Source organism: Dipodomys merriami, unplaced genomic scaffold (genome assembly GCF_024711535.1).
Source record: "Dipodomys merriami isolate MVZ:Mamm:240054 unplaced genomic scaffold, mDipMer1.0.p SCAF_10, whole genome shotgun sequence".
In the NCBI taxonomy this organism is placed as follows: domain Eukaryota; kingdom Metazoa; phylum Chordata; class Mammalia; order Rodentia; family Heteromyidae; genus Dipodomys; species Dipodomys merriami.
In genome coordinates this window covers 27,603,332-27,630,110 of record NW_027202271.1, presented here as the reverse complement: position 1 = coordinate 27,630,110, position 26,779 = coordinate 27,603,332, and the positions used below count along the sequence as shown (strand labels likewise).

Below are 26,779 nucleotides of genomic sequence, written 5' to 3'. Positions count from 1 at the left end.
ATGACCAATACTTCATCATCTCAGAGATCCTTTCAGATCTACTCATTTTGTCTTTGAGTTTAAAGATGGATAACTTGTCGTCACACTCTTTTTTTAATCATTGATGTATTCATCATAAACCTTGAAGAAAATAATGCTATAAATAAAACTATTTTAATATAACATTTGACTATAATATAAAGTGATATATTTTAACATAACATTTGACTATAATATAAACCAATTTGGAAATGTATACAGCTAAGCCACTGTCTAAAAAGGAAACTTAATCAGGTCTTTGCTAATCACATCAAACCTAGCCATGCTGCTGACAGTTACAAATTTCCCAAAGATTATTTCCCAGTGTTCCTGTGGCCAGCGTGAAGGCCAGCATGCTGCTGTGAAGCTATTATCTGCAAAGATTGGCATTCTGAGACATTTAATAAATTAATGGAAATTTGGTTAAAGATTTCCTCATTTTCAGACTGTAGATGATGCTTCTAAAATAAAATGTGTTCTTTCAGGGGCAAATTAGCCCTTTAACTTTAGCCTATTTTAATAAGATGAAAAGCTGACAACTGCGTTGGGGACAGTCTCTCTTGGTGTTTCTTTGCGGTCATTGGCATGTCTTTATTAGACTTAGAATGGCTTTTCATTTTGAGAGGAGCAGTTACAAGGATTCCCACTGATCAGTTTAGGGGCAACTTTTATAGACTGACACCAAAGAACTAATCAAGATTGCCTTTTTTATGGCATTATATGTATTTCATACTCCTGTTTGTAAAATGAGCTTCAAACAATCTTTCTATGGGGAAAAAAATCACCGCTGTCTATATATCTTGTAGTTTGTAATAAGATACAACTTCCAAAAATACAGAAGACTTCAAGATTCCTTTCTTCTTTCCTCACAGAGTTTAGCGATCTTTGCCCAGAACCATTTACTTTAATGCCTAGCATATATTTTAGGATTCATTCTGATAGGCTAGTGAACATTAAAACGTAATGGTATCTGAGGAATAAGCTCTGCTACCTTTTGTCACTATGGCTTTAACATTAAAGATGGCTACCAGGCACCCCTGATGAATCAGTAAGAAGAGTGCGATTGCATATTATAATGCCCACCACAGCCTCCTGCCCTCATCCTGGAGGACATGACACACACTTATATCCTCAATTAGAATGATAGAAACAGACCTGAAACTGAGTTCTTAGCCCTCTGCCTAAGACTTGATTCTCTAAAGCCCATACATATGGAAATACACATTCTTTACTTTTGTTTCGTATATTTGTGTTGAGGTCAGAAGCTAAATACCACTTCCTAGAGGGGGAAAAATACTAACTTCCCAGAGACCCTACCTAACTTATGTGTCCCCAGGGAGCTCTTAGTTTTCTTTCACAGTAATAATCACACTTAGAATACTAATTTATTGGAGCTCTAATCTACTGGCCTTCTTCTCTAAACTGTAAGGTGCACATTAAATATTTGTTGAAAGAATAATGCCGACAGCATAAAAGCAGTTTGTCTCCTGTGTTTTATCTAAATTGAGAGGCAATATTTATTCTTCCCTTGAGATCTCCAAAGACAAAAGTAGGAGATGCAATAAAGGCTTAAGTAAGCCATTTGTATTCATCTTTGAATATTCACATCTACTCTGTCTTGTTCTTCCTTTCCTTCTCCCTCCCTTCCCTGCCATTTCCTTTCTTTCTCTTAAAGAAATGTTTCCTTCAGCTGTGGATAGCACAGTCTGCCTGGCTTTCAGAATGCTCCATCAGAGGGTTTTCATCGACACCTCAGCCTACCTAACAGTTGGTTTCTCACCCAAGCCTCCATTAGCAACTTCCAGTCATTTAGAAATGCCCTAACTCAAAATTTCACAGCAAATGTTGGCGTCAAGGCTCAGTCTCTGAAAGACTGTGGGAGATTCTGTAAAAGAGAGTTGACTGGTCCACAAGTCACAATTTCACTTTGCTCCAGTCCCTTGAAGACTAGTAAATCCTGGGATTAGATTAGGAGGTGGCCTGTATCACTGTGTCCAGCAATACTATTTTAGAAGACCTTTATTTTAACAAAGTTTGCAAATAGGAGTCTTTGCCATAGAAACCGTTACTTAACCTTGTGAAGCTTAGAGTCCTGTAGATCGCCTGAGGATCCTTGCCTCTCTTCAATGCCAGCTTTTCCTGCTAACTAGAAGTGAAAAAATCTATCACATCATCTCTACTCAATGCACAGTCAGAGTTGAAAGCTATATGAGCCACGGAAGAGGGAGATTCTTTGTACATAGACACTTGTAGGTGTGGCTTCTGATAAGTATCAGACAATTGGACAAGCAGAATATACTTTACATTTCTAGATTTCATTTTAGCACATCTAAGTTTGTGGCTCTCAAGAAGGTATTTAAAACAAAAAAATCTATCTCCATTATTCAGAGAATAAAATGGAAGAGTTATCATTAAGTCACAGGAATTCATTCTGGTACTGAAGTAGCACTTCAGCACTTCATTTAAAATTCCTGTAGTCTTTGGCTGCATGTATTGGTCCATCTAATTTATCGCTGTTCCCTCTGGCTTCCTTGAAGTTTTGCTGCAGCTTGCATCTGAGACACCTCACAGTAAGACAGCTGCTATGGTGACTCTTAGATGTTTATATTTTGCAGAGATAAGTCCTCAATTCTCTTGAGTCCCTTATTAAGCCAGTTTTTTGCTGAACAGGACATTCTGCATTATGAGCCTTACTATCCAAACAAAGACCCAGTGAAGGGTTGGAGGCCTTCCCAGAATAATTCTCACAACAGGGAAGGCCTACGGGGGAACTAAGGTAGGCTTTAGATGGGTCAATCAAGCTAAAGAGTTCATGTGGAAGAAGTATTAAATATGCCACCTTGGAAAATGTAAAACATAATTTAGTGATTTGCATAGTTCCAGCATTCCCCATCTACATGCTTTCTGAATACCTTACCCACAATATGGCTTTGTTGATCATAGATGATCAACACAGCAGCAGTATAGATAATCTAAAAGTTCAGATAGGATAATATTAAAATCATTCACAACACTTAAAGCTAAGTGAGTAGAATGACACAGGAAGATGTAATTAATGATATTCTGGCTGTCCAGCTCCCTCCTCCTTTCCCCTCTCCTTCCTTTCCCACCTTTTCTCTCTCCTCTCCCCTGTCTGCTCTAACTTTCCCTTGGGAATAACCAGACTGCATCTCACCTAGAAGAAAACACTAACTGAAAGTTCTTGGGGCATAAACATATGTAATTTAAGTTTTTGCTTTAATAGCCTTTTCTGTAGTTTTCTCTGGCCATGAAAATAAGTAATTTTTCATACCAATTAGAAAACTGATTTAATGTCATAGATGTCATCAACATGTCCTGATAGTAACTGAAGAGGAGAGAACTAACCCTTATATTTATGCGGTTGGCATCTGCCTACTCTTGTGCCAGGCACCTTACACATTTTATGAGCTAAGATTTGTCACAATAGCACTTTGACACACATATATTATTTACCATTGTTTGGGGATTTTTGTTGTTGTTGGTGGTGGTGGTCATGGGGCTTGAACTCAGGGCCTAGGTGTTGTCCCTGTGCTTTTTCACTCAAGGCTATCACTCTACCACTTTGAGCCACAGCACCACTTCTGGTTTTCTGGTAGTTAACTGGGGATAAGAGTCTCACAGACTTTCTTGCTCATGCTGGCTTTGAATCTGGATCCTCAGATTTCAGCCTCCTGAGTAGCTGAGATTGTAGGTATGAGCCACCAGTGCCTCACTTTCTGTTGTTTTATTTTCCAGATGAAATAAAATATCTTAAAGAGGTTAAGTTAAATATCCAGGGTTGCATGAATTATTTAGTGTTAAACTAGTGTGACACCTACCCAGATTTTACAGAGATGATATTGGTCACTCAGAGGATGAGCGATGCATGAAATAATGCATGTTTTAAGTATAGGTGAAAGTTTTCAAGGCAGAGAAGAGAACTTTTATTTCCTAATTAAGATCCAGCTAATATCCCTTCAAAACTCTTGCAGAAGATTTTTTAAAAAATGGAATCTTATCATTTCAACTCTAATAGTTTTAAGCCTACACGCATTTTTGAGCACATCCCCCCCCACTCTTCCACAAAAACACCCAGACCATCAAATATTTAAGACTAAATGCCTAAGAAAGTTCTGAGTAAGAGGGAAGAAAGTGAGACAATGCATTAATTATCTACTGGTGCTTAATCATTCAGGCATTTTTTATTGATTCAAAGTATGGTAAAGCCACTCAGACTGTGAGGGTGAGGCATAATTTTCCTGGAATCCTCCTACTCTGTTTTTTTTACAACTCTTATCTCAACTATACCCAGAGACATCCTTACAGATTCAAAAACACTATTATCTGTGGCCCAGATTTCATAGTGAATCACAAGTATTCGAATCCAGCTTGCCTCAGAAGAGAGGAAAGGAATAGGTAGCTCAGAAAGAGGAACACAAGTACCCTATAGCTGGGCCCACATTTACTATCATTATCATTAAAACAGTTCTGTAATGATGACTTTAACACAGAACAGTCTCTTAATTCTTGCTCTTTACCTTCCTTACCTCTGTGGACATGTGCAACATTGTATGTTGTATTAGTCTATTTTGTTACTATTATATTATACCTGAGTTGGGCTCCTTGTTAGAGAAAAAAATTTAGTATTAGAATCTGTAAGTCCAAAGTCAGTCAACTCTATTAGGTTTGACCCCTGGTGGTGGAGAGGGGCAGGGCTTAAAACCCCTCTTGACATTGTATCAGGAGTAAATGTGGGAGCAAGTGATCCCTTTACCAGATTCAGGGATCAGGGTCACATTCCAAAGTTTTAAAGTATTTATCTAGTTAATGGCAGCATTTGGAATCAAATACAGGACCTCACATGTATTAGGAAAGTCTCTACCACTGAGCCACAGCCCAATCCCTAGATCTCACAAGAACTCACCTCAGAAGACCAGTGTTGCCTCAGGATCACTCTCAATACCCCAAGGCCCACCCATCAAGCCCTCTTCTTAAAGGTTCCGTTACTTTCCACATCCTTCATGTTACTACAGTGGCTCCAAGGTTTCAACACATGAGCTGTTGGGGTGGAAAATATACAAACTAAACCATGTGTACTTGGGTTTGATAGGTTTGCATGTTCCCCAAGGAGCTAGTTGTGTACTAATTTAGGAACGTTTCCACTTTCCAGTCTGCTTTCTATCTAAAACAACAGACAACTAAAGATGACCTAGTTCTCCATACAGGGGAAAATATGATAGTCAAACACACTTCTGAAAAGTATCTAGGCCCTCTGGAAATGGTGATCTACAAAGTTGTTAACATACTGCAATGATAAAATATCAGAATTATTTACTGTCGAATCGCTGTAAATGCAAGAAGACCTCTAGAATCTTACCAAACAGAATTATTTACTATAGAATCACTGTAAATTCAGGAAGACCTCTAGAATCTTACCAAACCATATTTAAACCTTTCTAATCATATACCACTTCCAGCTGACCAAACCTGCAACCCAAAGCAGTCATGAAAATCTCTCACTGTAATTTGGAATCACCTACACCATATTTAGCATGTCTAGCATGTCTACCTCAATCCCAGAGGCAAGCAAGAGAATGAAATGAACATAATGAATGAATGTAACTCACCAGACAGATACGGGACATATTAAGTAGCAAGCTTTAAGTATTCACTCATCATTTGAGTCTACTTTGACTTCTTTTGGCCTGACATTAACTTATCTGCTATTCCTAAAAGCTATAGGACAACTTTTATAATTGGTAAATTTATTTATTTTGTAACTAATAAGTGCTTATTTAATGAGAACCTTCTAGATTCAAGATGCTGGGCTTCAGGTTTTTATTTCTCTCTAGTGGTCACAGCAATCCAAGCTGAGGAGGCTCTCTTAAGTGCTTTTGCTCTGTTAATGGTCTGGGTATGCTCTTTTTCTTGCTTGTTGTTCAGATTTTGGTTGTTTTCAAATACTGTGATCAAATTGTGTTCCTTTTTTAAAATCTAGTCATATATTTAGATGTACATTTGCCCAGTGTTGGTTCATTTTTTAGTATTAAATGCCCCCCTGGTAAAAGGTTAAAACACCCAAGGAGGGCAGTTACAAATATAGATGCTTTAAATATTTAAAAGTATGTTTTGGGCAACTACCCAGTAAACTGGCTTTTAGGATAGCTGAACAGTTGGTATTCTTTTGTAGTTGTTTTGGTTTGGGTTTTTAAAAATAATTTTTATGTATTTAATCTTGTAATCTTTAAGTCATTGTATAAAATTGTGTAAAAGTGTTCCAATTCAATGTGTCAGAGTACAATGTACCCTGATGAATGTCACCCATTTCATCATTATCCCCCAGCTAATCCCTCTCCTCAGGTTACTTGGTTTCATTTTCATAGATTGACATTGAATATTTTGGCTGTGTTTGCCCACCGTTTCTCTCTTCATTCATATTAATTTGTCTAAATTTCAATGTGGTCCTAAGAATCTAAGAAATTAAATGCCTTGTTATTTTTAAAACTAGGGCAGAATCGCACAACATGCCAGAAAATGCTTGCATGTTGCTATTGAACAGTTAACTTTTCAGGATGACCTTGACTGTTCTTTCCATCTTAAGAAGTTAAGCTTCCTGAGCTGTAAGAATTCTTTTCAGGCTGGTACACACGTATTCCTACTGAAACAGTTTCTCTGTCTCAATAGAGCCTGATGGAGAATCATTCCATTTTCTGTGTAGATCACTTATCCAACAGAAAAGCCTAACAGTAACTATTTTTAGGTTGAGAGGGAATCAGAATTCCTAAAGAATGATGATATAAAACATGATCATTGGGTAGTTGCCATGTGTAATATGCTGAATCTTTTTTTCCCCCACAAGCAGGGCAAAGAATTTTTTTTGTTATCTCTTTTTATTTTCCCATTGCTATCAGTCACTTAAATGATAGATTGGTTCGACACTTGTTAACTTTTTTTTAAAGCAATGGAGAGGTAAACTTTTAAGTTTCTTAAAAGGCTGCTCCAGAATTATACCCTTAAAAAAACTTCTCACTAGTACTAATAATGGAAACAGAAGTTTCCAGAGCTTATGTATTAAGGGAAATAGTAGTGCTTATTCATTTACCCCAAGTCACTATGCCTGAGCTCACAAAGGTCTTTTAAAAACCAAAAATGGTGAACTAATTTTTCTTTCTGAAAAATAATTGTATAAGTATATGTTAGTTGCACAAAATTATAGACTTCATTCTAACATTTAAAGTATATATGATCGTGTATATGTATATGCAAAGTATAATATAGTTCACTTTATTTACCTTTTCTACTTTCTCTTTTCCTCCCCTGTCCTACTTTTCCTTATCTACTAGGTTTTTTGTTTGTTTTTGTTTTTGCTGGGACTTGAACTGTGGGCCCAAGTACTATCCCTGAGCTGCTTTTGCTCAAGCGGAGTGCTCTACCACTTGAGCCACAGCACCACTTCCAGCTTTTCTGAGTAGTTTATTAAAGATAAGAGTCTCATGGAATTTCCTGGCCAGGCTGTCTTCAAACCGTAGTCCTCAGACCTTAGGCTCCTGAGATTACAGGTGTGAGCCACTGACACCCAGATCTTATCTTCTATTTTTAAAACTGAAAATTTGTTTTTTTAACTACATCTAAATAGTAGAAATTTAGTGGTGAAGCATATCATATAATCCTAATATAGGTCCAGATGCAACGATGTACTCCTGTAATCCCAGTTACTCAGGAGGTGGAGACTGGGAAAAATTTGGTTTGAGGTCAGCCTGGGCAAAAAGTTAGTGAGACCCTTATCTCAACAACCAAGTCAGACATAGTTGCCCAACAAAACAAGAGATGAGGCAAAACTTTGAGACCTTTTCTGAAAAATAACTAAAGGAAAGAGAACTGAAAGTGTAGTTCAAACTGTAGAGTGATTGCCTAACAAGCACAAGGCCCTGAGTTTAAACCACAACAGCAGCACAAAAGGTATCCAAGGCCATCTCGAAGAACAACAATAAAACTAGAGAATTTGTACTCTGTGACAGCAAAATCTATTTTAAAGCTAAACCAACATAGTAGATTACTGGCAATAAAAAGGTACAGAAAAAAGCATCCAGAAATATATCTGTATATTATTTAGTAAGTTGATTTGAGACTTAGGTGACCTTGCAATGCACCAAGGGAAAAGATGATCATTTCAAGAAATAATGATGTGTAATTGTATACATGTGGAGAGAATCTATCAGAGCCTATCCCACACAATACATAGAAACCAATTCCAGATGGATGCCAGTCAGATACTTCACAAAAACTTGAAGAAACCACCATCTTGGCTATATATTAAGCTAGGTTTCTTTCTTTTTGTTTTAGCAGAATTGAAGTTTGAACCCAGGTCATCATCCTTCTAGGCAAGTACTCTACCACTTTAGCCACAAATCCAGCCCAGCCAAACATAAAACAAAGTATAAAGGAAGTATGAAATTTAAAAATGAATAATTGACTACCTCATCAAAAGGTGCCAATAAGCTATAGAAGAGAATGTATATGGAAACTGTATATCTAACAGTGATTTATACCATAATAGGTTTTTTTTTTAATTCTCCCAAAGCAAGAAGGAACATAACTTGTTATAAAGTCAGGAAAGCACAAACAAGCAACCTACCAAAAAGAATATTCAAATGGCCAGTAAGTATATAAAAACCTTCTCACCTCTCTTAATTATCAGGTAAAATGCAAGCACAAACCAATTACTGCACACCCAACTGAATAGTTGTTTAGGAAAAGATTGACCATAGCAAGAAGAGGCAAACATGTAGAGCAACTGTCACTCCATTCCACACATAGGAAGTTAAATTCTTGCAATTCTTTTTGGAAGTCTTTGATATTACCTGTGGGAGTTGAATACATATTTACCCTATGTCTCCGTACTTTCACTCCTATTAACGTGGAATACTCCCACAGGAATGCAACCAGGCTCATCAAAGGACACACATGCACACTCAAGGCAGTGATATCTGTGACATCTTCAAAACAGGAAATAGTTAAATTGTAAAGTGGATGAATAATGATGTATTTGCCTCATGAAGTACTACATGATAATGAGAAAGAGCCATCTAATAATACACTTACCTTCACACTCGGATCTCACAATGCAGAGCTTAAGAATCCAAACTGAGTATTTTACAAATACAAAAGTAAAAAGGCTAACTTATTTTGTTAGAGGGCTAATGGTTCCCCTTAGGATGGAGACATGGTTTTTCAAGAGTGGGAGGATTTTTGTATGCTGATAGTATTCTATCCCTAGGTCTGCATGTGGTTACATGGAAATTAGTTTATGAAAATAGATCATGAGTGAATTTATAATATGCAATAGCTGTATGCTGGTGTGCTTCAATTAAAACTTTATAAAATACTGTAACCTAACAAGAAGTATACAAAATATCAGCTTGTAAAATGTGACGTCAATCAGGAGACTAAGATCTGAGGCTCCCACTTTGAAGCTAGCCTGAGCAGAAAAGTCTGTGAGATTCTTACCTTCAATAAACAACTCAGAAAAAAATGAAAGTAAAGTATTGTGGCTCAAGTGGTAGAGCACTAGCCTTGAGCACAAAGAGGCTCAGGGATAGCACCCAGGCCCTGAGTTCAAGCCCAAAGACCACAAAAACTAATGAACAAGCAAAACAAGTGAAGTCAAGTTACTGCAAATTTAATTAAAGTACCAGTATAAGCCTTATGCTAGAAATAAAACCAGAATCATACATGATCCCAGCTCAAGCCAGACTAAAATATATTAATTTAATCAGTTTTGGGTTCTTCTTATAGTATAAAATGTTCCTATTTTATCTTCTAATTTTCCTGAACAATTAGGATTTAATATGAAGCTCACATGGAAAATATACTGCTTGAGTATTTCCCTAGTGCTATATTTTAGTTGACCAAAATTAAAGAAATCAGCAATTTAAAAAAACTTTAAAATATTTGTTACAGTTTTACTTATCAGAAAAGAGTAAAAATTATTAAAAGCATCATTTGAATGGGATATCATTAATAAAAATACTCTTAACTAGTAAGTTGAAAAAGCCCCGAAGTAGAATGTTTTATCTTAGGGAATGTCAGACTAGCAAAGCTGATTTAACATTTAATGGGTACCGACTCCACTACCCCTGAGAAGTTCTAATCAAGCCTTATCTCATTGAAATGCAAGCTCAGAAGTGGGAAAACTGATTAACAAAATAAAAAATCCAGAGTGTTTCCCGTGCAAACAGTCATCAGCGTATCTTATATAATTATGTAACCCATAAATCAACACAGCATGCAAGGGCTTCGCTCACAGTATAAATTTCTTAATGACTGAGATGTCTTTAACCATAAATAATTTATATCTGCATGATCTATTTTTTTTTTCCTCCAACCATGCTTCACTTCAGCAGGATAAACTAATCATCTATCTAGAGATGGGTTCCTGATTATTTATTTCTTCCTGGTTTTTCTCCTCTTTATTTCCCTCACCCTGACATATTCCTCTTTTTGATTTTTTTTCTTGAACTTTCTTAAATAAGATTGCTCCATTCATCAACCCTGTTTGCATGTTTTCATCCCCCCCCTCCCCCAATGCAGCTTGTTAGACAGCTTGGAATAAAGCTAGGGACTTTTGGAATTCTACTTTTCAGAAGATGGTCTGTGAATGAAGATTGGGTGGCAGCGAGGGAAATAGGCTTAATACCACAAGGTAGTGTGAGCTGTTTGATGTTGTGGTGAGGAAACATTTATTATGGAAAGCAATTGCTAGAAAAGGCTAATGATCAATTAAACGTTAACACTTGTAGATCTCGTCCTGTGATGCAAAAAGGAACTGCCACATGGGTAATGCTGGAGAGCCATCCTTGCTAAAATAGTTTCCTTGTTTTCCTAGCACTCATTAAAGTAAAGTTGGCTAAGAAGCATTCCAATCAACTTCTTTCTCACCTAATATGCTCATACTAACCAGGCCAGCTCATCATCTTCACCCCTTGTCATTTATCATGGTTATTTGTTAAAACATAGTTGCCTTAGTCCGGGTGCTGGTGGCTCATGCTGTAATCCTAGTACTCAGGAGGCTGAAATCTGAGGATCACAGTTATAAGCCAGCCCAGGCAGGAAAGTCCATGAGACTTTTATCTCCAATAAACCACTAGAAAACTGGAAGTGGCACTGTGACTCAAGCTGTAGAGTGCTCACCTTGAGCTGAAGAGCTGAGGGACAGCGCCCAAACCCAGAGTTCAAGCCTCACAACCGCCAAAAAAAAAAAAAAATAGTTGCCTTTCAGTACCCATTATGAGCAAAGAGATGTCAACTACATTCTGTGAGTCTTTTCATACTTATTTTTGGCAGTATTGAGGTTTGAACTCAGGACTTTTAATAAGCTTGCTGGGCTGGCATTCTACCAGTTGAGCAATGTCTTCAAATGGTTGGTTGCTTTGGAAGAAGGGCCTCAGTCTTTCCCTTGGCAGGCTTGGATCGTGATCCTCTTTATACTACCTGCTAAAGAGGGAATTACATATGTGTCACCACACTCTGCAAATGATTAGATAGGGTTTCCAGCTGACTTTGAGCCCCCTTCCTCCCAGTCTCCACCCCTAAGTAGCTAAGATTACAGCTATCAACAGCTAGTACTTGTCATCTTTTGACACCTTTGATATGAATAAATAAGTTTTCTAGAAAGCTGAAAGCCATGTTCTAGCAGATAATATTTTTATAAGTACTTTGACCATATTATATTATAAACATATCACTAGGTGTAGGGTAGGTGAGAGGAGGATTATGAACAGTGTAGTTCTTGTCATTAAAATGAGAAAGTCAGGTTTGATCAAACATGTTTTTATAGTAGAATCCAGGAGTTCTTCCTCCATCCCCACTTTCTTGGCATGAGATGTCAAAGGGTAACTAAAAGGAAGGCTTAAGTTTTCACCTTTGAAGGCAGGCATACCATACTCACACCTATAATCCTAGCTACCCAGGTGGCTGGGCTCTAGAAGAGCATGGTTTTAAGCCAGATGAGGCACAAAGTCTGTGAGATACCATCTCCAAATAACTACAGAAAAACTAGGCAAGAGAAGTGTAAGTGGTAGAGCACCAGCTAAAAAAGCAAGCTGGGCAATTTGCATTCAAACTGGCCACAAATAAATAAAGTTTTCACCTTTGAATCCTGAAAACCTAATGTGTTTTGGCATATAGGTCACATTCAATAAATATATTTCAGAAATTCATGTTGTAAAAATGTAACTTAGTTTGCATGTTTAGCCCTTGTCTGTGGAGCTGCATGGTGGGGGCCTTCTATCCTGACAAGAAACTAGTTATACTTTTCCAGCGTTCTACCAATACCTTGTCCTGCCACTGACTACTGACTTCCAAAGCATATAGACCCAGTGCCCATTATGGACTGTGGTGAATTGTCTAACGTCCAGCTTCTGTTAGCTGCCTGGGAAAAGAGATTCATATCTTAAGAAAGTTTCCTGGAGAGATTTCCAATTAGTCAACCCTAGAATCTGTCTTTAGATCACACTGACCAACACATTAGCTTGTCCCATTCTAGAGACAATACTATGCTATCATTGATTTTCTTTCTACTTTCAGGGTCAGGGAACAGCCATTAAAACCACTTCTGCATCCTGTTATTGAGGCTGGGAAGGTGGCTTAGTGGTAGAGTGCTGCCTAGCATACATGAGCCCCTGGGTTTGATTCCTCAGTATCACAAACACAAACAAAAAGCCATTAAAAATTATGCTGAGCTGGTATGGGTGGCTCATGTCGGTAATCCTAGCTACTCCAGAGACCTGAGAGATCTGAAGATCATGGTTCAAAACCAGGCTGGGCAGGAAAATCTGTAAGACGTATCTCCAATTAACTACCAAAGAAGCTGTAAGTGGAGCTGTAGCTCAAATAAGAACAATTGCCTTAAGCACAAAAGCTTAGGGATAGCACCCAAGCCCTGAGTTCAAGCCCTAAGACTGGCAAAAAAAATGTTTTGAAGCAATTTACTTTAGTATTATTTAGTACCATGTGTATATAAGCCCCATGGGAGAAGTATCTTTTAGAGTTTCTTGCTAGAAGAACCTTTCACTCCATCATAGGAAATAGTAGACTTCCCCTTTTCCAAAAATAAGAACTGCATAAGCCAGCCATGTTTTCTTTATTGTGTTGGTTGCAACACACACACAAACAAACAAACAAACACACACACACAAAATTACAAAACATACAATTACCACTTTCAAGTATACAGTTCAAGTGGTGCTATGGCTCAAGTGGTAGAGCACTTTCCATGAGCTGAAGAGCTGAGGGACAGTGCCCAGGCCCAGAGTTCAAGCCCCACAACCGACAAAAAAAAAAAAAGTGTCATTTTATATACTTATGACATTGTATAGGCATTACCTCTGCCTACTTTTATCAGCCCAGATGGAAACCCTGTACCCATTAAATAATTACTATGGCAGCTTTTTAATCTATTTTCTCCAGATTTGATTATGATTCTGAGTTACTTCTGTAATTAAAGAAAGTCATGTCTATTGACTCCTATGGGTACAGGAGCTATAGACCCTTCTCCTGCCTGATTTGTTCCTTATATCACATATTTTGCTTAAAACAAACAGACCTGAGACTTTTGTGGAAAGTTATACCATAAATAAGGGTGTCTTCCATTTTGCCTCCAGAGCCATTCGTGACCCTTCGTGTTATTCTTTGCTATGACCTACATAGGCTGCACCGTGGACACTCATTCATCTTGCTTCTACTAGGGTTTGACTACAGCAAATCATGGTTAGAGAGCATAGAAGGAAGGATCAGGATGTAGAAAGGAAGGACCAGTATTTTCCCGGCTCCCTCTCTGTAGATACACTGGGACTGGCTACAGTCCTTGGTTAAAGGTCTCAGCCTCCCCACTTAAGTCCTTTCCGAATCCCTATTCCACCAACAGTTCTATTATTTGTTTTCCCAGGCTTGGTAGTATGTGATTCTCTGTTGCTTTTGGCTAAGGGCACTGCACTATAAACTTCCCACACCTTTATAAATAGTTCCTTTATTAAAAATCATCCCCAGCTATCTTCATTTGACTTTATCTGTTATGTGTTACTAGTTGGACCCTGACTGAAACATCATTCTGTATTCCATGTCTCTGTGAAGCTGTTAGTCAACATGATTTACTCAGAATCCTCTACAGAAAAGCAGCTTCAGTGGCTTCTCTCAGGGTGAGGCAGTACCTCCCAGGTTTTCCAGACATTGATAGCTGTTCCTGCTTTTAAGGTGCAGGATCTTTGTGCCAATCCCTGAATGACACGTCTCTTCTAAGATTTCATGATTCTGAAAGTGGCATGTTTACTTAACTATTTCCCATGATTTAGCGGCTGCTTTTGAAGGAGAATAACTTGAATTCAAGTTCTATCCGGAAGAAAGTGGGACTACCTTTCTTCCAAAGTCTTGTGCATTAATTTTTCTTCAGCTATTGGATAAAGTCATGTAGCTGATACTCTGATACTATGTATAGTATATGTATATACTTTGTATAGGCTCAGAAGTTAAACGAAAGAAAAATACCTTTCCACATCACCAATGGCATCCATGTGTGTATGCACTCTGATGCATGAAGAGCCATTGGAAGCTTTTAGATATGGGTTCATGTGATCTCAGGTACATTAAAACTATGTTAGGCAAAAGAATATGAATTGAATTTCTGTATATTCAGTGTCATTAGCATAATGCTCTGAATACCATGACAGCTAGTCATTCTCTTAACTCATTCCATAAACAAGTGTCAGCAGGCACCTATTTGATAGATGGTTGCTGTGTCAACACTGTGGAGAATCTCAGTCATGAACATCACTCAGGATCCCTGCTGCACGAGTTTACATATTTAATCAAGGAGCAATTAATTAACAGCTAGTTAAGAAATCAGTTGTTGAATTGCACATATTAAAAGTACTGTGAAGGAAAAGCACAGAGCTCTAGGAGGGTTGATAACAGGCAGCTTGACATGGTTTGCAGGACCAGGCAGGAATGCCTGAGACGTGGCATTCTAGAGCAGGAGTAGGAGGGGTAGGGAGAGAGGAGCAACCCAGGTAAAAAGGAGCAGATAGGAGACACCTTAGGCAATTTCATAGAACTGAAAGAGGAGTAAGGGGGCTGGAGCAGAGAGAAAGGTCTAGAACTGACTGGAAGAAAAGCCAACTGATGTGACAAGCAGGAGTTGGGTCATGCAGATCACTGTGCATACTAAAACATTTCTCTGTTAATGGACAGCTATGGAAAGGTTTTAGGCATGGGATTGACATGAAAAAAAAAACACTTTTAATAGATGACTCTGGACTGGGTGAGATCGAGGGCACAAGAGGATCCAGGAGTGTAAAATAGTGGTTACTTAGATTAAATTAGCAGTTGTGGAGACAGAATGGAAAAAATGAAATTGAGAGTTATTTCAGAGGTAGGGTCATAAGGAATTTTTGAGGATAGGGGTAAAGAATGAGTTGGCAGTGCAACTTGGGATATACATTGTGTGATGTAGTACAATGGGAGCTGTTTATGAAGAGAAGAAAACCAGGGGTGAAATCATACTTCACATCTCCAAGCATCCATTAGGAGTGCCTCACTCATCCAGAACGGAAGGGTGGAGAAAATCAACCCCCTAGTGATGAAAGGACAACTAAAACAGGCTGCAGGGGCTGACCTGAATTTTTACCAGAGAGTCCAGTTGAGGGGCAAACACCTGCTGTGTATTTCCTGGGGCCAGTCACTGTAAATTTCAAAGTGCACAGCATCGTGACCAGTGAGACACCAACAGAATGGCAGGAAATGAAGAGAGCGCAAAAGCAGAATGCTGTCACTGGCCCTACACTGATGGCAGGACAATGGAGGAATTTATACCTTTGCTTAGCAGGGTGAGCAAAAGCAGAGAGTGGCAGCCATCGCGGAAGGCTCATGGCCAACTTATTCATAGGCCTTGGGGTAAAGCAGCCTATTAGCTCAGATAAAAAGCCTTCCGGCTCTCTTCAACTATTATCAATAAGACTCTGCCCTGGAATTGTTGGGAAGATGTAAAACCCTAATATTCTCTTTATAAAACAAATTATTTCAATATTACCAATCATATACAGTATACATGCGAATCCTTAGCACTAGAATATATATGTTATTGGCAAGAATGTTCTCATCTTTATCTTACTTAGCAAATATCTTATTTTGTCTCAAAGTGGAAATGGCTCTCTTGTATGGACATTTCAACTTCATGAATCACTGTGTATCACCTTAAGCCATAAAGACCCAGATTTCCTAGTTCACTATCTCAGAGTGGTGATAAAGATGTACTTGAGGAATCAGTAGAACTGCTTAATGAAGTCTCCAACACCAAAGCAGGAGAAAAACAGAAAAGTTTTATAGGCCAATATGCAATCTTAAAAATAAGATATGATAATCTCATGGTTGAGGTCAGAATGAATCAATAATAATAATAATAATAAATCACCTATATGCACAGCAGATGGCTTAAAATATACATTTTTGTCACAATAAACCTCATAAGAAGAAGTAACATTTTATCAGTAAACAGTAAGGTGTATAAAAATATAGTAACTTGTCCAAGGTACCATGATGGAAATATTGTGTAAACAAGAATTAAGTGTGACTATCTTAACCAGTATACAGGGCTATTTTTCTTAACCCACTATACAGGACTATGTTCTGTACTCTCACCAACCATAAGAGTTTTCTTCCTTGTTAACATAGTCATTCAATAGCTATTAATTGTAGACCTTTTAAGTGTCAGCTATCTCAGTGGCCACACACTGAGAATGCTGTGGTTGGCAAGACTTAAACTTTTCCTTCAGAATAGGCTCATAATCTGACAATGGAGAGAGACATGTAATCCCAACTGACTGTTGTGAAACCATAACATCATCTATCCCTCCTTTCTTCCTCACTCTTCTCTTTCTTACTCTGGTGTTGGAGACTTCATTCATCAGTGCAGTTGTACATTTTTACCACCAAACCACCAATCAGAAATATTGAACTGGGAACTCTGTATCTGTGGCTGAAGTTCAGGGGATATGCAGCGATTCATGAAGTTGAAATGCCCATGTGAGGGAATCACATCCAGTTTGAGAAGAAGCAGTAGAAGGAATACAGTGGGGTGGAATATCACTGGAAAAGAACATCTTACCAAATCATGACTTAGAGAGGCTTCCTAAAATTGTCAATGTTTATATTGAATCCTCAAGCATGAATAAGGACTGAAAGAATGAAGAGTATTCCAGCCACAAGTGAAACATATATAAGGTCACTCCAGAAAAACAGGTGACCCCCCCCCCAAGGTACAATTAGGAAAAGAAACAGAGATTTGCTGGGTGCCGGTGGTTCATGCCTGTAATCCTAGCTACTCAGGAGGCTGAGATCTGAGGATCACAGTTCAAAGTCAGCATGGGCAGGAAACTCTGTGAGACTCTTATCTCCAATAAAGCACTAGAAAACTGGAAGTGGCGCTGTGGCTCAAGTGGTAGAGTGCTGAGGTAGAGCTGAGGGACAGCGCCCAAGCCCAGAGTTCACGCCCCACAACCGACCCAAAATTAAAAATGAAGAAACAGATTTAAAATCCCACTTAGTTTACTCATACCTATTACTTACCAAGATAAACACATCATCTATACATCCTTTCGTTGTCCTTATTTCCTTCCTTTCATTCTTCCTTACTTTCTTCATTTTTCTCCATTTACCTCACCTATTCATCCATTTACCCCTCAGTTACCCTTTTATCCAGCTACCTTTCCTTCTACCCATGTATCCACCCATCCATCCATCTATCCATCTATCCATATATTCATAGTAGCTGCTGGATATTCATTGAATTAGTTTTAGGAGAGACCTAATATGTATCCATCACTATATCAAGCAATGAGCAAGGTGTTAACATATGTGAGACATTATCCCAACTATCATGAAGCTCAAAATCTTATTGGAAAGATTGCTGTGTGCATATGTTATGATGATACAAGCAGGGAGGTGGGAAGGGTGGCCTAATGGTGCCCTCAGGGGATGTTCTATAGAAGAATACCAAAATTTCCATGATAAGGTTATTAAGCTGACATCCCTTCTTCGTTTGCTGGCTTATTTATTTACTTCATCTTGTTTTCATTCTTGAACTTTATTCCTTGGCAGATTCTGTGGCAACAGCATCAGGGCCACTACTAGTTGAAGTTGCCAAAACTCCCGGTGCCAGCCTTGGGGTCGCCCTAACTACCTCGATGTGCTGTAACAAACAGGTCATTGTCATAGACAAAATCAAATCTGCAAGTATTGCAGACAGGTGAGTGTCATGGAAGGTGCCTACATTTTTAAATTGCATGAGTGCTTTCTAAAATTCTGTGCATCTGTCCAACATGTGGCCTGTTGAACTACACACATACACACACACACACACACACACACACACACACACACACACATGCACACAGACACACACACACATACACACACACACACACACACACACACGTACACAGAAGAAAAAGCTCTTGCCAGTTTGTTGAAATTTCAGGTAGGGAAACAAATTAACGTTGTGGGACTTTAAAGTTTTAACTACCTTATCAGCCACCTTAGGATGTAATGTTACTTCATCCAGATGTTTGGTGTGGCCCTTAGCAATTAAAAAAAAAAGTCAAGACACCAAGAAAATTTTCTTAGTGCATCCTAGGGTAAAATGATTGCCTACTCTTGATGCAGGGTAGCTGAACTGATCTTTATTAAGCCTCACGCAGAGGAGTCACAGGGTTTCTCCTGCATTGTGAGCAATTAAATCCTGATACCATAAAATTTTATTCAGTTTTTAAAATATAGATAAAACAATATTTTTAAAGTAATGCAGTCTTTAAGATCAGGTCTGATATTGTCATAGCATATTAATCTTAATGGTTTCACAACCAACACCATAATAAAAAATGAAATTTGTTCTTCTTAACTAATATTTTATGCTTGTAATGTAAAAAGTAAGGGGAAGGAGTTTTCCCGTGTATGAAATTATTTTACAGCTCCTAATGAGAAAATTCCCATCTCCCACTGAAGTACTCAGCTGAAGTATTCCTTGTACCATGGTATAATATTTTTAGACAGAGGGAACATCTTTAAATGTTTAAGGGTTTTGTGGGGTTTTTTTTTTTTCCAATACTGAGGTATGAACTCAGGACCTGAGCTCTATTCTAGTGCTCTACCACTTGAGCCACAGCTCCACTTTCAGCTGCTTTTTTATTTTGTTTTGTTTTAGTTTGGTTTGGTTTGGTTTTTGGTTTTTGGTTGTTTGTTGGTTGGTTGGTTGGTTGGTTGGTTAGATGGAGATAAAAGTCCATGGACTTTCCCACCTGGGCTGGCTTTGAATAATGATCTTCAGATCTGTCTTCTGAGTAGCCACCAGCTCCCAGCTTTTGAAATGTTTTTGTCTTGGAAGTAGATAATCCACACTGGAAAACTGTAGGTAGACTCTAAAACAACCAGCACATTCTGTGTGGTTTCCACCCTTCCTCTCTGCTTGCTTGTACCCTGCCTAGAAATCCTCCAGATTGTGGCAGGAGGACCTGCATCATCCCTAGTAGAGGTTATTCAACAGCTCCACCTTCATGCACTGCTCTGGCAGTGGCAGCTATTGATTCCAGGACACTGTCTAGTTCAGTGGCACAGGATGAAAGCAGTCTCCCTCTGTTTTCTCCTAGTCTACATTGACTAACCAGTTTAAGAAGCTGTCCACTTGCCTGGTAATTAAAGACATTACCTCCTGTGTTGGCTTTGCTCAGCCCATGCAATAGCCAGTCTCTTGATTCAGAAAGATGTACCAGTGAGTCCTACCTCATCTTTCCCCTGGACTCACCATGCAGGCCATTCTTTATTCCTCATTTGAACAATAAAATAAATAAATAATAATTGAGTCACAGCATTGGTGATTTGGGAACTTAAATGAAGGGATCCTAAGGCAATAATAACTGAATCTCCCCAAGTTATTATCATTCATACATTGTAAAAACCCCTACTCCAAGTCTATGAGTTACATCAAGATTCTGAATATGTATTGACTGGCATTTATAGGTAGGAGAGCCTACTAGGGAGTCCCACAGAAAAAAAGTCAAGGGGAAATATCTCCCAGTCCTCACTCTTCCTCACTTCTCAGTCTATATCACTCCTCCAACATAAGACACTTTTTTTAAGCTATAGATTCATGCATTGAATAAATTCAATAAACAGATAAGCAGTGATATAATAGGCAAGTATAAACATTATTAGGATTTCAGATTTTTAAGAATAAATTTGTATTTATTAAGAATAAAATACTATTATTTTTCCAAAATATAGAACTGAATTTCAACAAAACAACCTAATAAAATAAGGCACAATGCTTAATAAGGCAATATTCACATGGGAGGTTAGTTAATATTAACATAAGACACTTATAAATGACATTTTTCTACATTTTGTATGAGATTTCACATACCTAATTATACTTAAAGTGCCTAAGGTTTGACAGATGATGCTTCCTGTAACACTCAAAGTTTCCTGGTTTTTTTTTTTTTTTTTAGTATAAATAAAAATGTGTGAAAGTCTTATCTCTGAAGGAACAGAAATTCAGATTCCAACGAGGAAGGCTTGTCAAGGTCCTGTTTGTCCTCTCTGTAGATGCGGGGCGCTGCATGTGGGCGACCACATTCTCTCCATCGACGGCACTGGAATGGAGTACTGTACTCTGGCAGAAGCTACCCAGTTCCTGGCAAACACCACCGACCAGGTCAAGCTGGAGATTCTTCCACATCATCAGACCCGCCTGGCCTTGAAGGGTCCTGACCATGGTGAGAGGAATACTCTGTCCAAACCTCTTTTTCTTGTTCCCTCGAGAATGTACTGGCAGACGGCAGTGGCTCATTCTTTTAATCCTAGATACTCAGGGGGTTGAGATTTGAGGATGATAGAGGTTCAAAGCCAACTTAGGCAAGAAAGTCTGTGAGACTCATCACCAAAAAGCCTAAAGTGGAATTATGGCTCAAGTTGTAGAGTGTCAGCCTTGGGTGAAAACTCTAGAAGATAGCACCCAGGCCCTGAATTCAAGTCCACTGGGACAGAGAGAGAGAGAGAGAGAGAGAGAGAGAGAGAGAGAGAGAGAGAGAGAGAGAGAGAGAGAGAGAGAGAGAGAGAAAGAGAGAGAGAGAGAGAGAGAGAGAGAGAGAGAGAGAGAGAGAGAGAGAAAGAGAGAGAGAGAGAGAGAGAGCGCACATGGAAAGATTAATGTCTTTATCATTTCTTTTCAAAACACCAAATTCAAAATGTAATTTGTCAGGAACTCCAAAAAGGAAGAGAAGACATCATGGTTTCCAATAGAAAATGTAGGCTTGTATTATTTGTATTTTTGTATCTTTTTTTGTATTTTTTTCAAATCTTTGGTGCAAATTAAGTATGATGAGAAGGGGAATAAGCTGACTTCCTGTTATTCATGTTGAATGTCCAGCCTAGAGGAAGGACAATGAAGACAAGTTTATTTAAAAATAAGGTAGATATTAATCAATTACGTGATGGGGGACCCCATGCTACAAAGCTTCCTGTACATTTCTTCTCAGGATATTTTTTTCCCTTCAGCTGAAGGACAGACAGCCTGTCAGACCAAACTGCTTGCTGAGAAGAATCTGAATATTTCCCTTCATTCGTGTAATAAAAAAAAATGTCTGTGGAAGGAATCTGTATTTTCACTGCCTTGCTGAGCATTTATATAGCATCCAGCTGGGCATCATAAACAGAATTGAGTCCAAAAAAAGACGTTGAGCCCTAAATTGAATGAAGTCGACACATTAATGGGGTCTCTGTTCCTTACTGAACATGCCCTTTCTAAGCCTTGAAGCAGGAGACCTCACTGAACTTGGCAAGTCTAGCCTAAAAGCAAGGGTGTATTTCTGTGTGTTGAGAAAGAGAGCAAGTTGTCTCTAGAATTGAACTTTTGCTTAAGGGGAGATCGTTTGTATTATGCATTCCCTACCTTCTGTAAAGCAATGCATTTCTGTGCAATTTTTTAAAAATGGCCTAGATAATTTTCATACCGAATGAGTCAGCTGGATGCAACCTTTTTAATTAAGTAGAGCTTAGACAGCCCTGGAGCTAATGAAAACCTCTAGTACAACATTACCCTTATCAGATTTTAATTTTACAAATTGGAGTAAAGAAATGATGCTCCATTGAGCAGCTGAGGAGAAGAAAATCGGTGTCAGTGACTAGAGATGCCAGGGAACTCCAGGAGGTACAGCTCGGAAAGTGCCTGCCATTCCTACCAGGAAGTCTCCTAGGCCTCAGCACCCTGGCTGAGCAGACATCTCGGCAAATGGAAAGTGTCTTCTAAATTAATCTGAAGGTGGAAGTGAAGTTGTGGCTCAAGTGGTAGAACGCCAGCCTTGACGAAGAAGCTAAGCAAGAACAAAAGGTCCTGAGTGTAAGCTTCAGTGTCAGAACAAACATACAAAAAAAAAGAAGAAGAAAAGAAAAGAAAATATTTCATCTGAAGTTGCCATTGGAGTAGGTGCCTAGAATGTCTAAAAATGTAGCTTGGTGTTTTGCTAAATTCTGTTATTAGCCAGTCAGAACTGTATGACAAGCTCTTTTAAAATGCTATCATCTTTAGCATTTATTTTACTTTTCTTTGCCCTTTATGCAAATCATAAATAGTTTCCAACTCATGAAATATTAAATATTTTTACCTGCCAAGATAATTTGAAAAGATGAATTTATATGCTAAAATGGATGGACCAAGAACACATTGTTTTATTCCCTTTAGAACCTGATTTCATTAATATCTGGGAGCAAGTAGGTTGACAATCTAAGTAACTCTAGCTTCCCATCTGACCCCATTATCTGCTCTGACTTAAAGTCGTTCACTATCTGCCTTATTTAGCATATAAGCCAATAAAATTAGATTTGCATTTCCAAAAGAATATATAACCCTGGCTCCTAAAAATTAATTCAAGAAGAAAAATAATACAAAAAATATTGGCTGTGTTTGCAATTCTCAGACTTCTATTTTTTTAATTACTGGAATTTTTGTTGTTGTTGCTGTTGTTACATAGTTGTACATTTTCCCACAAGAACATTCTGGTTCTTTTTCCAAGATCTCTGATACCTGAACATGTCTCTCATCCCATGAGTGGACAGAAATATTTCCCAAATTTGATGCACAATGAAGCAGTTGCCACAGCATCCCCCTACCCAACAATGTAGAAATGAATATCTCAACTCAGAAAACAAGATTAGCTGTGCTTTCCACAAGAAGCTGACAGGAATGAGCTCTCAGAGTTGAAGAGTCAACTCAACACATTTGCCTAGCGTCTCTGAGACTCTGGGTTTGATTCCCACCACTGGGGAAAAAATGAATTTTTAGTGATGTTAAAAATTGTTCCCACTGAAGTCCTTTGGGAGACATATCATGAGTGAAGGAAACTGAGACTGTGGGAAATAAAGTGTGGCCAGGATTTCTGGATCTGTCGCTCCGTGTCAGGTGGACTTTGTGAACTCCAGGGGCACACAACTGAGCAGCCTCTGCCCATTCTCTCTGCTCTCCTAGAGAGGCAAGGGGTTAGGATTCAGGGCGCAAAAGAGGGCACTGTCTGTCATAAACCTCAAAAATCACAGCAATGATGTGACTGGGATGATGTGGGAAGCCTGCTCTTTTCAACTTGGGAAATAGGATTATGCATGCATAGGAAGGGGCCATACAATGTGGTGGGTGAGGGCAGAGACTTCTAAACTGATCTATTAGGACATTCTGGCTCCCATTTGGGGGATCTTAAGCAAGTTATCCAACTCACTTTTACCTCAGATTCTTCATGTGTAGTGGGAACCGTGATGCTAATTGTATCAGGAATGTTGTGAACATTTGCTGAGCTAACCCATGGAAGTGGACTTCCCTTAGTGCCTGGTAGAGAGTAGGAATCTGGAGCAAGTATAACTTAATAAGATAATGCCTTTGAATGAATGCAAAAGGCCATGCTCAAAATGTAACTTCTTCTTATTATATTTGCCTAATAACACGAATATCCGGTCACTGTGATAAAACACACATCAAAATAAGCAGTAACTCTCTTCTCTGTACCATGCTATTTGTTGGAGACTTTTTACATTGTTATCCATGGCATACAATTTTGTTTCATCCTCTTATTGCTCTTCTCCCTTTATTATTTCATATATGTGCAGATTTCATCCGTTTAACTTTCCTACAACCATTTGCACAGTGCCTAGGCACACAGTAGGTAGTTAATAATACCTTTCTTAGAGATTTTTCATTTGGGCTTGACAGCCCTAATCTTCTCTTGACTGCCAGTAATTTTCTAAGCACTCAGTAAAGAACTGGGTCAAGAGGTAGATGTGGGGTTATGTACTGTGTTCACCAGACCCTGGTGTCTCTGAAAATACAGGCAATGCTTTGTTAAGAGAATCATAAAGTTTGTGGCTATAGATCAGCCAGACCCAGCAATACTTCATCTTGCTAAAAGGATGATGTCTTATATAGGACCAAGTGGAATGAAGATGGTGAATGTCACTTGTGTCTTTCCTGTAACAATCCTCTATCAAGGGAAATGTTTCTGCAGTGTAGACACAGATACCCTTAGCTGACAACCCTGCTTGTTCATGCATTCCTTTTATTGACTCATTCCTTCATCGATCCTTATGTGCTAGGCACTGTTTTAGTTGCCTAGGATACATGTAGAGAGCAGGGCAGGCAGAGTAAATCCCTATTCTTGAAGAGTTTACATTCTTGCATAAAGAAATAACCATTAAAAATTTATTATAGAAAATGGGGCCATTTCAAACAGGGATAAGTGTTAGGAAGAATATAAATCAGCAATGGGATAATAGGAAAGAAGTTGATTCTCCAGCCAAGGAGTTCAGCTGCTGTTTTTCTGAAGAAGTAGTATATGAGCTGAGACCTGGCTGGTGAGCAGGGCCTGGTATTAGGAACAGCTGGGGCTGGGAAGAGTAATGAACACAAAGACACTGAGGCAGGAAGGTGGACTGGCTGGTTCTAAGATCAAGCATGAGACCAGCATGGTGGAAATGGACGACTAATGTGGTGATGCAGGTGAAGCTAAAGATGAATTTAGGGACTGATTTGATTCTTTTTGTAATGTTATTTAAAAGGGGAGTTAGTCCATGTAAAATACACAAACATCCTTGCTATGTTGTGGCTCTTGGCACAGGTGTGCAGGTTATGAATCAGGAAACCAAGTCAAAAGGTGTTACAGAGGTCTAGGTGAAGGAGACAGTAACTTGAACTAGGACAATGCAGAGGTGGGGGGGTGGGGGAGAGAGAGAACAAAAGAGAAGAGGGAGACTTAAAAGAACCAACCATGGGATGAAGGAGAAGGCTGATCATTTAAGACTAAAATATTATGACAACTGTGAAAGTGTTCTGCAGATTTCTGGCAAATCCTGTAAGACTCAAGTGACCAGCGAGTGAAATTTACTATGGGAAAAATACATCTCTATTCTTTAAATAAAATACTTTATTGTTGGTGAGTAGGTAGAACTGTTGGGAATCGATACTATTCCTCGTAGCTCATTTATTTTTATTCTGCAGGCCAGCCCTAGGACGAGCCCTGTATGTATTCTCTCAACAGTCTTGCAGACTAGATGTTTTTATCATCTCCTCTTATAGATGAGGAAAACGGAGGCTGGCAGAGGCTGAGTAGCTAGCAGAGTCATAAAGAGAGCAAAGACTTAGGCAAAAATGAAATCCTGATCATAGTCATCCCGAGTGGCCGGGCAGTGGTAAGGGCTGATGCTCCAGCTGCTACTCAGTCCACAAAGGATGCATAGGGCAAGGAAGCTGATTATGTGGCTGGGAGAAATTAAGCTTCTTGTCTACATGAGCCTGCTTTAAATGTGTACAGAGTGAATCATAGGTATGTGAATAGCTTTGAATCATTCGCACGTCAGATACTTAGTATGGCAATCACAAAAGCAGGAAAAAATAGAAATTCACAGTTACGTTTAACTATTTCAGATTGTTCCATGAAAGACTGAACAATCTAGTACCAAGCATGAAATGACTCATATTTCACAACAGTTGACAGGAAAATCCTTAATAAGATTGAAATTTGAATGGAAACATGATGATATTTTTAAAGAATACGAGGGACACCTAAACTTTGTTGCAATTTTATGATGTCTTAAGGAAATTAAAGATGGTGTGAAGTATTAGAAAAATGAAAGATTACTGATGCAAAGATGCTTTTTTCAAAAACAAAAGTCATAAAATATATTGAGACGTTTATTTCTTCTCCTCATTAGTGAGGATACAGATCAGATTCTGATAACGACAGATGATTAGAGTCCTTTATTGCTGAGGAACATCAAGTGCACATGATATATGATGGTGTGCTTAAAATGTCAGGGCAGTAAATTGTGGTGTATAACTAGGAAACCAGTCGAATCAGGCGCCAATGTGATTTATTGTCTCTTCTTTCCTTTTTCTCTAAACAAGTGCTACTAACTGGCCAAGACTTGCATCTCTTTAATTACTAATTGTATGCCATAGATCTTTATGGGACTGACTTTTAAATTTAAAAAAATGTTTTTAATCTTTTCTGCAAATCACATGGGGAGATTAGGAATTGATTCAATAGTCGTCTTAGAAGGAGGGGAAAAAATGGGCTGGGAAAAGGCAGGCATTATTCCTGGGAAGATGAAAACTTTCCATCACTGATGTTAATCATCTGTTTTGCTGACCACTAAGAAAAGGACAAAGCCAAGCAGAGTTTTT

The 26,779-nt window shown here is 38.6% G+C and overlaps 1 protein-coding gene across 15 annotated transcripts in view; it reads left to right on the top strand.

Annotated features, from left to right (window-relative positions):
* The window catches only part of Grip1 (glutamate receptor interacting protein 1), a 620,737-nt gene that overhangs the window by 516,368 nt on the left and 77,590 nt on the right, over positions 1-26,779 (top strand). For all 15 annotated transcript variants that reach the window (XM_069988240.1, XM_069988259.1, XM_069988213.1 and 12 more), the window contains 2 exons: positions 18,166-18,313; positions 20,665-20,834. In XM_069988240.1, coding sequence (XP_069844341.1) covers positions 18,166-18,313; positions 20,665-20,834 — 318 coding nt within the window. The remainder of the gene's footprint in view (positions 1-18,165; positions 18,314-20,664; positions 20,835-26,779) is intronic.